Source organism: Platalea leucorodia (genome assembly GCF_965183815.1).
Source record: "Platalea leucorodia genome assembly, chromosome: Z".
Classification (NCBI taxonomy): Eukaryota; Metazoa; Chordata; class Aves; order Pelecaniformes; family Threskiornithidae; genus Platalea; species Platalea leucorodia.
The window spans coordinates 39,604,506-39,616,923 of record NC_138858.1 but is presented as its reverse complement, the minus strand read 5'-3'; the positions used below and the strand labels follow the sequence as shown (position 1 = coordinate 39,616,923).

At 38.5% G+C, this 12,418-nt stretch overlaps 1 protein-coding gene across 1 annotated transcript in view; it reads right to left on the bottom strand.

The window, feature by feature from the left end:
* Window positions 1-2,687: 2,687 nt before the first annotated feature.
* The window catches only part of TRPM6 (transient receptor potential cation channel subfamily M member 6), a 77,609-nt gene continuing 67,878 nt past the window's right edge, over window positions 2,688-12,418 (bottom strand). Inside the window, exons 28-32 of the mRNA XM_082337157.1 lie at window positions 11,883-12,009; window positions 10,874-10,971; window positions 8,441-8,499; window positions 5,018-5,068; window positions 2,688-2,714 (exon numbers count right to left, since the gene is read on the bottom strand). Of these exons, the coding sequence (XP_082193283.1) occupies window positions 2,708-2,714; window positions 5,018-5,068; window positions 8,441-8,499; window positions 10,874-10,971; window positions 11,883-12,009 (342 nt within the window). The 3' untranslated portion in view covers window positions 2,688-2,707. The remainder of the gene's footprint in view (window positions 2,715-5,017; window positions 5,069-8,440; window positions 8,500-10,873; window positions 10,972-11,882; window positions 12,010-12,418) is intronic.

Here is a 12,418-nt window from a genome sequence, read left to right as displayed (position 1 = left end):
CATCAGGCTAGACCAGTCAGTGTGCCTTCAGGTCTGAACTCACCCTCAGGCAGAGATGTAACACTGTGCCATCATGAAAGATCTTTTGCCAAGTCTGAACCACCTCTGGCAGAAAAGACTTCACAATAAATACTTGTCCCAACTTCAATACATCATTCTCAGACCAAGTACAAATGACCTTCATGGCCCTCCGCAGACCCCCATCCATCTCCTCCCGTGACAAGACTTGGATCATTGCAGCCATACCACGCTGGGACCAGGAAGACATGCTTTTATCAAGGTTCATAGGTGAACTTTCTTCTAGCCGATAGACTGTCACTTCCTCTCCAGCTTAAATAAAAGTAATTTTTGTTAGCAGAAGTCACATATTGCAGAAACAGCACAGAACTGCATTTTGACTTGGTATCTTAAAATAACGTACCACTTTACATACCTTTGTAAGCCACACTTTAAAAGAGAGCTTTTTTTATCATTACTGTTCATCTGTGTGAAAACTTCCCCTAGCCTAAATTTACACTGCTAACTACATACATTCCTCTTAAGATCTACTGTGATAACATAAGTGGTCCAAAGAGCTTGTATTAAGCCTCTAAGCAGAGGTGAATTTAAGACCTCCTGCACACTTCCACACAAAGATCATTGATATTCTGGTCTATATAAATCAATGTCATTTGCCATAGCTTTTTAAGTACTTAAAGATGGTTGAGCTTTAAATGTACGTATTTTTAAACGGTTATCATTTTATCTCCAGTGTATGAACTTTAAATAACCTGAGCGTCGCTCCCTCTGTTTATGCACTTATGTGGAAGGGGAATTTTTAGTAAGGCTTGTTTTAAGTTAATCAAGATCCATTGAACACGCACAGTATTTTCCTTATAATTGTGCTTAATAAAAAAACCCAGATAAACAAGGCAAACAAACACACAGAGATTGTAATAATTATCAACTACAAAATTAAAGGGCTGGAAAACGCCACCTCTTGATGCAAACAGACAGCTGAGTTGTTTCAAAAGTGGTGACTTGGCCACGATGAGCCAGGGAAATTAGAATGAAAAGGACATGACTTTCCTTGGAGAAAGGAATCGTAGGAGAACAAGCTAAAGCAAATTAACAGGAAGTTTACAGTTTTGATGTTTTAAACTAAGATTTGTCTTTTTCCTAGAAATTCCAATGTTATTTGTACTGCACAAAGTATGTTCTGCTCCTGCTAATAACATTTTTCTGTAAGCAGAACAAACCCAGTGAGCTTTAACACAGTCACACTCTGTTTCTCTATATAGTTGTAATAGCATTCCTCTCTTTCAGTGTGAGACGCCTTTCTGTTGCCATCATTTGTAAACCAACAGAAAAGTGGACTGATTCTTTAAACCTGGCTTTCCTTCTTGCAACTCATATTATTTGCAGTGTTAATTCATAAGAAATAGGTTTTCACCGGCAAGTGTGATGAGGTGACTACATCTGTAAAATGGCAAAGAATGGCGTAAGGAAAGACAAACTAGATTCAGATTAGTAGATTTCTTTACCACTCCGGAGCCTACCATCACCAGTTAGCACAAATGTAGATGCTGTCAAATGCCACAATTTGCACACATTTTGATTTAAAATAAAGCAATAGAAAAGCTACTGTCTTAGATAAGACAGACACTTGAATAAAGATACTATAACTAGACACATTTTTTAATCTTACATTAATTCTTCATTTTATTATCTTTTGACAATTTAATACCTAGAAAGGTGTCTCCCGAGAACTTCAAAGATTAGAATGTTCAATATGCTTATAGCTATATTAATTATCTGCAGCAATCTGGTCCCAAGAAATCCCATAATGCTGCAAATATCAGCAGAAAGTTGCTGTGAGACAAAATATTCTACCCATTGAAAAGAAGGCACCTAGATCTCAAGTGTCTAGAGGCAGAGCTTCTGCTGCTGTAAGCCAATACTGCACACTAATTTCAGAACTCTTCCAAACAATTTATGTATTGTCTCTACCTCTCTCCAGTTACAGCACAGTTCTTTTTTCCTTGGTACACTACAAGTCTTCTGTACATAGTACAGGAGTAGTGCCCTTTCAACCAATACCTGGTTTTCTTCTTGATAGGATATTTTATACCTATATCTACATGCACATGTTTGTGTGAAAGAGAGAGAGAAACAAAGACAGAATGAAGGTATTATGGTTAAGGGGAACCTTTTTGCTGTCTTCAGCTATCATAATGATAGGTATAAAAAAGATAGAGTTAGAGTCATCACTGAGGTTGACAGTAATCACATGAATGCTAACAGATACAAGTTACAGCAAGGGAAACCCCAGAAATACTGTAAAAATACTAGGTTCACAATGAAGTCAGTCAAACACTGGAAGAGGTTGTCCAGAAAAGCTAAGGAATCTCCATTTATAGACACATTCAAAATGCAGCTGGACAGGCCCTCAGCAACCTTATCTGAATTGGCCGCAAAGGGAGTTGGACCAGATGACCTCCAAAAGTCCCTGAATTACTGCATGACTACAATTCTATCCCAGTTCACCTCTTTTAAAAAAGAAGAACTGCTGAAATTAATCCAAGAAAATTTCTCAAACACAGTCTTTAAAAAGATAATGCACTGACTATTTATAAAGCAAAAAACATAACCAGGAAGTTGGTACTCACCAAAGAGCTGGACTGGTGTAAATGGTATGGTCTGAGCAAGTCTCATCAAGTTGTTTCTTTCAACAGCTGCAAACAACATAGAATTCACCACTATACCAAATAAACAACAAGCTGACTGAGTTTCAAGAACTTCTGGTAGTGCTTTACTGTAGTGTACAAAGCCAAGGAGGCTGCAGCATGATCCTGTATCAGATCTGATCACCATTCTACCCAGCTAGTAACTCCCCTTTGCACGCCCATGCTACCTCACAAGCATCAGCTGCCACTCTTTCTCCCACTCATTGATTCTCTTCTTCGAAGGAAACAGGCTCTCTGGGATAAGACCCTTGCACCTTGGCTAGAAGGACTGCTTCTGCTAACTCTGTCCTCCTCCTTCCACTGAGAGCTGCCACTATTTCCTCCTCTTGCTGGCTTGAGTGCAGCAACATTCACACTGTGCCAATGAGATACATTGGCCCCAGCTGCCCTCACTGCCTGTCTCTGTCAGGCTCAGAAGCACCCGGGAATTTAGCAAGCCATCACAGGAAAACCCAAGCTTGCCCTGCACGGAGCACTGTTTCTTCATCTGGGCTTCTCGCCAAACAACATCAGTAACATTATTATATCTCCCTAATTGGAAGCTTATTTCTCAGGCAAACACCTTCAAAACTTCAGTGTCAACTAAACATTTATGGATTTGTCCTCACAATGACTCAGTTATCACGAAGGGGAAGAGAGGTGTGAAGTTAACCACAAAGAGGGTAAGACTACAACAAGGAGGCAACTCAGATGCTACAGGGCTGACTGCCTAATATCCCTATTCAAGGGCTGAAGACAAAACTAGCATGCAAAGCAGAGAGTGAACCACAGCAGAGCTGTGCTTCTCTGCAGAGTAACCAAAAAGCCCTGATGGCAGACTCTTCCAGACCTTGGACACCATCTGTCCTTCTTTTTAAGATTACTTGTCTGAGCAGAAATTAATTAGACATTATTTAGCCCAGAAGGAGAGAGCAAAGGGGACCCATGACATGCCAACGTATGAATTAGGGTCCTCATTGGAGAAGCTCTGCATTTCAGGCTCCACTTCAAGGCTTGTTTACATATTCTGAATTCAACAGGCATTGGTTAACATGCCTGAATAGTTTTGGAGCATGGACTGAAAAACAAGGTCCTCCCTTGATGCCTCACTAGGAACATGCTCTAGTCACCAAATTAGTGCATAGCAGGGACAAGGATATGAACTTATAAGCTCCTCTGAGCTGCCAGACCTGTGCCATCTGTCAGACCCTGCCAGTACTCACTCTAGAGCCTCCAGAAGCAATGTGGACTTGCACCAGCTGCTGAACTTGAGTCAAAACTCAAGTTCTTTTGGGTGCGCAGAGAGTCAGAACTGTATTTGCCTGCACAACGTGATAGCAAAAATAATGCATAAGCAGTATATGCTGCAGGATTTTAGTATCAAACTTTTGGGCTTAGTTGGCTGAATTCCACCCCGGTCTTCCTGAGGAAAAAAAACCTACACTGGAAACCTCTCGAGACATTTGTCAACTCATAATGGAAACCACCCTCATTTGTTCTAAAAAGTCCTACCTAATCTCAAACAGCATGCCTGACAAGAGCCAAATTAATCACTGCAACAACGCCACGATGTCAGAGAAATTCCTCCTGTACACTGATTACAAACCAGGAAGTGTTACTCCCAGTGAAAATCGCATAGTTTTTTGAACTTCAGCAGGCTGCTAATGCTTCTGGTTTACCCTAGGCTTCCCTTTAAAGGAGGCCAAGTCCTGCAGGCAACAGAGACATCTACTGGCAAGCTCTCCACAGCTCTCCTCCAGGAAAAACTGAAATCCAAGCCTTATGGGAAAATCTGTGCATATTCAGTTCAGGAAAAGACAGGACTGCAGGCAATTAGCATCCAAATGATTTATTCCCTGCCAGATTTCCAGGAGTTCATAGGTATATAAACACAGATTAAGTAGTACAGGACCAATTAACTGAAGAAACCAATTCCACACAGTACAAAGGAGGATGTGGGAGGTGTGAGGGGAAGTGACAGCTATAAACAAATGAGTGCCCTCCCCCCATCCCACCGTACCCCCCCCCAGAATCAGAGCTCTATTCACTGTTTCCACTGATATTTTGAAAGCGATTATCTACATTCTGCTCTGGATGTGCCAGAAATACCCGGAATGGAGCAATTAGCAGCAAGAAAATAATTCATAATTTCCTCACTGGAGTGTTAGGCATGAATTAATACAGAACCTTCTTAGCAGTGGGCAACTGTGCAACTCTTCAAAGTGAAAATCACAGAGGATGACAAGAGAAGAACTAATGTTCTTTTTAATTTGTTAAATTACTCAGCTATCATTCTGGTGCCTCCTGCTTACCTGAGTAGTGATGATGCAGATCTTGAGATGTTTTCAAGCAGGCAAAGATATCTGAAATAATGTTTAAAGGATCATTAGATTAATTATTATAGCAGAGATAAATGCATGATTTTTGAATTCCTTCCATCCCAGAATTTGTCATGAAACAGATTAATCAGAATTACTGCCTCGGCATTCTAAACAGGAGAATTACTAATAGGCTTTAACTGCGTTATAATGTACAGTATATTGGCAGATTTTAGTCATCAACGTAATATAGCCAGATGATTTATTTATTCAGGGAAATGGTGGGAAACTTGTGATATTAACCTCAAGGACATGTAGCTTCTCTAAGCCAATTACACCTCTGGGATATTAAAAGCACTTTGCTGTCCATCATGCTCCACAGCCTCCCAAAGGCATGATTTTTCCAACTCCATCCTCAGTCATTAAGCATTCCATTAACTATTCTATTACACCAAAGTTATAATAATACTGTCCCATTAACCCGCAACATCTAGAATGCTGTTAAAATACAAACAGACAAACAGTTTCTGTGGTTACATATTTAACAGGCACAGCCAGATCAAATTTGGTCCAAAAATCTTTGTTTTATAAAAAGTCTTTTTAATAAAACGAAGATTAACAAGCATGTTTCCATTAATTAGATGAAATCACTTTGTTCTATTGGAAAACAATCCTTCAAAATGACAGATTTCAGAAAATATGCACACTGTTCTACTTTTACTTCTGAAAAATTAGATAATCAAAGCTGAATCTTCATCAAAATATTTGAACATTACACTTTTCTTCTTGGTGTATTTTACTTGCATATATTCCCTTTTCTAGTGAAAGAGATCTTAAATAAAAAACATAAATACATGTTGGAGGAAGGGCCAGCATTTCCACTGAGTGCCCTTGGTGACTGAAGGTCCCTTTTGCTCTCTTTCTTGCTGGACCCAACTAGTTTTGTTGTTTTTCATATGTTGTAAAACAACAAACATGAAAAGTGGAATGGGGGCTAAGTCATTCCTTTTGAGGATCAGAAAACTGGATTTTAATCAAAGCAATGGTGAGCTCTAGAGAGCAGCCCCAGAACGCACTACGCTTGCAGCAGTGTGCTTCAGCACTGCAGCGTTTTGTGCACAGCCAGACCCAGAAAGAGCAGCCCTTGAAGGGGAGATAAGTCTTAAGAGCGAATTGTTTCTGCATCACAGCTAGTCTTAAAAAGAGATAGATGCGCAGCTGCTCAGCTTCTTACAGCTAAGTGGCATGTCAGGAAAACTGGAAGATAGACTAAAAGGCAACAAATACAAGTGAAGTTAACTAGCACTCTACTTTGGTGGAACAGTCATTCCTCGCTATAACCTTGAATTTCTTCATTGGCCATTTCATAATAAATTCAGTCCTTCACTGATTGCATAATTTCAGGGAAACCACACAAACAGGAATCACACCAAACTGCAACTTGAAAAATCAAGCCTACATTAAAAATTCTATATCACAACCTATCCTCAGGTATAAACCCTGCTTTAACTCAGGAGGTCTCTCAGACTGCCAGGGATGAAAGCAGCACCATCATCTTAAAGAGTTTCTTCCTGCTGAAAAGGACAACATTACTGGGCAGACTAGAGTAAAAATAAATTCTTTTCTTTCAAGATTTTGAAGTTACCCCAAGAAAAATATGCCCTCATAAAAAAATCTTTCACTTTCAAGTACAATTTAGTAACTAACATATGATATAACAGTTGAACATTTTCCTATAACCCTCCAACTATAGTAAATTAACTTCCTTTTGGATTTTGTACTTCAGAATTGTCAGAGTAAGATTTGCAGAGAGGAATCAAAATGAGTGACAAGCAACCAAAAACTTACTGTCAGTTTCCTCTGAAGTTCTCAACCTGTTTAAAAGCAAACATTTGATATTTTACTCCCAAATTTCTGTCATTAAGCTAGCACTGGTACCTATAAAGAGATGTCTTCTATGTGAAGGCAAAACTCACAAAGGTTTGATCGGCAATCATAAAACAAAATAACCCTCAGTGCAACTTTGCTCATTGCAACAATCAGCAAATAATCTTCAGTTACTGAAGAACAGCCACAGTTTTCTGCATGTTTCTTTCCCTGCTTTATGTTGAGCTGCTCAGTTCTGCACTGCTGTTCATATCGTTTACACTGTAATAACAGTATCAGTTAAAGACCACTTCAATCACATACCCAATTGTTCATTTTTCAAACAATGCTGAGATGTATTCAGAGCTACATATGCCATTCCCATTGCTTGCACAAAAACAGACCTCTTAAACTGATGGTCCTTTGGACTAGCAAGGCTGCAGAGACTACAGCATCAGCATTAACATTAAAGCAGTCTTTGTTACAGAAGACAGCGGATATGATTCACCTCACAGACTGGAGAGATCCCACTGAAGACAACAGACTAAGTGACAGAATCAGGCCATTCATAGGCCTGTAAGTCCTGCTGGTAAGTATGCAGTTTGCCTACTGCCTATAAATGACTGGGTAAAACAAACAAACAAACAAACAAACAAAAAAAAAACCAACAAAAAACCACAACAGGATGGGTAAAAAACACAGTATCTTTTTTCCTCTTCCCATGGTGAAATCACATGGCATGTGACAGCTTTCTAGTGTCTTTTATTTATGACATCCACAGTGTTACTAAGTAAGAGAGATAAGAGATATAAAAGAATTTTATCAAAATAGGAAAGAAGAGGAAAAGCAACATAGAGACAGCACTGCATGTGGAAAAAATACCCACAATATTAAGATAATGATCAATTGAGCTGGAAAAAAAAATCAAAAAACACACGATAAAATTGAAAATACTTTTGAAATAAGTATATTTTCACTAAATATAATCAAAGCTTAATACCTATTGAAAACCTATTCAGAAAACCAAGCTAAGTATTTTGTAAATGTGCACACTCAGTACAAAAGAGATTAATCTGAGAATGCGAGAAGCTTTCAGGAGCAGCTAGCGTTTTAATTATTAAAATTCGAACGATGCAATTTGCACAGCAAAAGCAAATGCAACTTTTCATGCTCACTAGATTGGAATAATGGCTAGTTAAAGATGCTATGGTGATCTTAGTGATTGAATTAGAAAACTGGATTATTGTTGGAATAAAAAGGAGTGTTTATTCCACCTAAAACTATACACTTTGTTTAAATGGATCTCCTTTATCTCCATTAATAAGGGTTTCATTTAAAAAAACTTAAATAGACCAAATTGCCTTAACTCCTCATTTCACATAAATTTCTCATCGTATATATATCTTACATATATATACCTCATATATCTTATATACATCTATCTTATATATCTTAAGTATATTGCAGAACTGAAGTGGAAACCTGCAGAATGTATAGAACTCTTTTTCTAAAAGCACGCGAGGAATATCTTAATATACTAATAATACATACGAGAAGTTCCTGTTCAGATTACTTTTCTTGGTGGTTCCAAATATGGTATTACTCAAATCCTGTAAAGAAGAGAGATACTTTTACTAGTAAAATCTGCACATCACTTTCATATACACACTGCACAACTCAAAAAGGTAAACTCTTGAAAACACTTATTGTTATACTTATTGTCAGCATGAATAATGACACTGACTGGCACAAGAATCACAGCATTGCCATACCTACACAAAAATGGAACTAATTTGCTCACATTACAGTTTTCCATGCTGTCTCCATACCTTTGAATAAAATACTCAGGTACCCACCTATATCTCAACACACTCACAAAAGAGTACTAAAGGTCTTCTAATACAGACAGTATTAGAGAACTCTCTTTATTTTGGAAAATTCCAATTTAGGGATAGGTTTTACAGTTGTTGAAAATAAAATGCACCATAAACCTCTGTAACAGAAGAAGGTAACAGACTGAGCAGCTTTTCAGTGATATTTAGATCACATATTTTCCAGGTCTTATAGTTAAAGAAGTACTCAAATAGTCTTTTAAACTTCCAGCCGTATTAGGGAAAATTGGGCCAGCCGGGTCCTCCTAATGTGCTAGTCAGAAATGGAATTATTCTTCTGAATAGTAGTCAGGAAGATTTCAATCCTCAAAAGAAACAGAGCCTCCCAAAAAAGTTCAAAGACAACAAAGTTTAAAGATAAATTAACTAAAATTCATTTTTTAATATTATCTGAAACTTAACTCACAATATTTGTATTTCACTCATATTTTCACCTTGTAGCTTGCCTTGCAGATGAAAAAAATCTTCAACAAAACCAAAACCAAAATCAAAACCTTCCTACACACACCCTTGCTTTGCTCCCTGCTACCCATCAGGAGGGATTTCTGAAACACCGGTGTTCAATGGCTAAATGTGAGAAGCACCACTTTAGGAAAAATACATTTCTTTAAAATACATTGTACTCCAAGCGGAACAGTTGGATGCAGCAACATTGTTACATCTTAGCAATACATATAAACTCTCATAACCCAGACAGGACATAAGGAGAGGCGAGCAACCCAGTAGGTACTGGAGGCTGTGTCTTGAAAGAATAAATAATTTGAAGCTAGTGTTCTGGAAGTTACTAGTTTCAGCCTAACTCCAATCCTGCTGTAATCAGTGGAATTCTTCTGAGAACTTCAAAAATTCCACCCTCGAGTTTTACCCAAGACATCTTAATATGAGTTTTGAAGCACCAGATTATTTGGTCCCTTCACACAGTTACCCTGACTGTATCTTTATTTTGCTTGTCTGACCTCGTGTTTTACATTTCAAAGATTTATGGATTTAGATTCCAAGCTCAGGTTTTACAGAATACAAAATCAGTAAATTTATTTCTATTATTTCTCTCTCTCCTCTTTCATACAAAAACCTGCCATTCATAAAATTTAGATTCAAGCTCTCTTCCCTGGTATTTGGTATTCAAATTCTACAGCACTCAGAACAGTAGACCTGAAACTATATCTGGTTTATTTTTATTCCTTTAAAAAAAAAAAAAAAAGGCAACTCATAGCATTTATAGTGAAAAATAGGCTAGGCTTTTAAAGATCACCATTTTAGTAATCAAGAGCGCTAGAAGTAAAACAGGCAAAAAGGGTGCCATTGAAAAAGGAAAAGGAAAGGATTATTTCACAGTTCCTTTTCTTAATTTATTCTTTGTTAATTTCCTTTCATACGTCTGAGATACCCCTATGCAATGTAGTGAAAGATACATTTTCTTCCATTAGCTACACCATTTTAAAACAGAGAGAAGTTTCTATAATCCAGATTCCTGCCCTCAGTCTTCAGGAAAAAAAATAGACTGGTCTAGCTCCATCAAAGTCAATGAGCCTATGTTGATTTACACAGGCATAGGACCTTTACATTATGGAGCTGCAAATTAATTCTGATAAATAATAAGATATGGTGTCGATAAGCCAGTGGCTAAGAAATCTAAGCTCTGCAATTGTTATCAATATTTAACTCTCACTTTGCAAGAAATAACTATCTCTGTGTGACAGATTAAGGGCTATCTAGCCAACTTTCCAAAATTTACTTCACCCTGCTAACCAATTCTGCCCACAGGTTCAAGACCAAGCTGTGTGCTCACTCATTGCCTAATGAAACATCAACACATGCATCATTTCTGATCAACTTCTTCATACTCAGAACCACTCCGTGACTCAATAATTTAACATCCTACTTCAATAATCTTAATAGAGTGTTAACAGCGGTTAAATTATTCATTTACTCGCACACATACGCTGTGCCGGCAGACAACAAAGTTCCTCATCTCTCAAGAGGTATTTCATGACAAAGAACCTATAGCGGCAAGTCCAGGGACGTCAGTAAAGCTACCCTGGGCTCATCCCAGCCAAAACTATGGACTAGGATGTGTAATCTTAGGTCTTACCTCTCGACAATGCCTCAGGTAATCACAGAATGGTATGGTATGCCTACCGATGTCTTGATTTTTCATTTTCTGGTGCATGTAACTGAGATGTTCCAAACCTAGCAAAAAGAGCAGGTGTCAGCTATTTCCAGAGTGTAAATGAACAGCCCTAGTGCTACAAACTAAACACCTATGCAGTGCTACAAACTAAACACCTATATACCATATTGCCCCAGCAAACATGTAATGGGCTATAAGAGCAATAACAGAATATCATAGGGTTAAAATGGACTGTTTCCATTCTCTGTCAGCAGATTTTGGAGGGGCACAGCCCTTCTCAGACCATGCTGTGCTGAGTCACAGCATTCCCTGGTGTGTCTCCCAGCAGCTCACAGGATGAAGCCAGTGAGCCACATCACAGCAAAGCTGAAAGATAAGATGAACTATGCAAAGGATTTCTGAGAATGAAAGAGCTGGAGAATTACTAAAAGAAGAGTAAGAATGCCATTCCCTTTTCATTCCAACAGAGACGATACAGAATTCATTTATTCCCTTTGGAGGATGTGTTTCTGAGCAATGAGTAATGAATAATGCATGCAGAGGATCTGCCAGCAGATACAGTATAGCAGCACCGCCTGTGAGTGTAAATGCCCTGAGAAATTCACGAGAGAGTTTATTTTTGCAATTAGCCAGGATGCTGCTTTAGAAGACACCTCAGGAGAGAAGACAAGGATATCATCCTCCTTGCTTCCCACTTATTTCTGAGGATCAGTACTTTACCATCTCCTATGTGAGACCAGCAGCACTCCTCGAAAGATTTAACTGACCTTCCATCCAACCTATGCCCCTTTTGCCTCTGCAGTGACACAGCAAATAACCAAGTTGTGTGTGACTGCAGCCTAATTCTAATTCTGTAAAAATTATGCCATGAGGTGAAAGCAGTTGATGACGCTTTGAATTTGTGACTTTTTATTTACTGCTTCTTTTTAAAAGCTGTTCTGAATTTCACTGTCTGCAAAATATCACATACTTAGCTGACTGAAATTAGACACAGTGAGCCAGTTCTTGCTGTGTTTCTCTTGCTCATCCCAGACATTGATCTCTGCGGGCTCTGAGCTCACTTGGGTGTTCTGGGGACAATCATCCACTCTAATCACCTGGCAAGACACAGACAAAATAACATGCGATTTATAGGAAGACTAGCACCTCTGCAGTTCCTCTCACAGCCGATGATGTGGCCTTTCAGAGCGTCACTGAAATGCCAATGACTGAACTCGCTCCCAACTGAGAAACAGATTTTCTCATTTTTGTTACAAGTTGTAGAAGACACATTACTTTTGTCTAGTAAATACTACTGATGAAAGATCTAGCACTACAGCTTTTTAAAACAAAGTTCCAAGTCCCTCAGAATACCTTCAGCGGTATTAAGTCTCAAAGTTCAAGTCTAAGATCTGTTGCTGACCTGAGCATCTTATGTAAACAAGGCAATCTTCAGCTTTCACCTCATTAAACAGAGATAACTCTTTCCAGCTGACAAAGATCTGGGAAATGTCTTTATAACTTTAT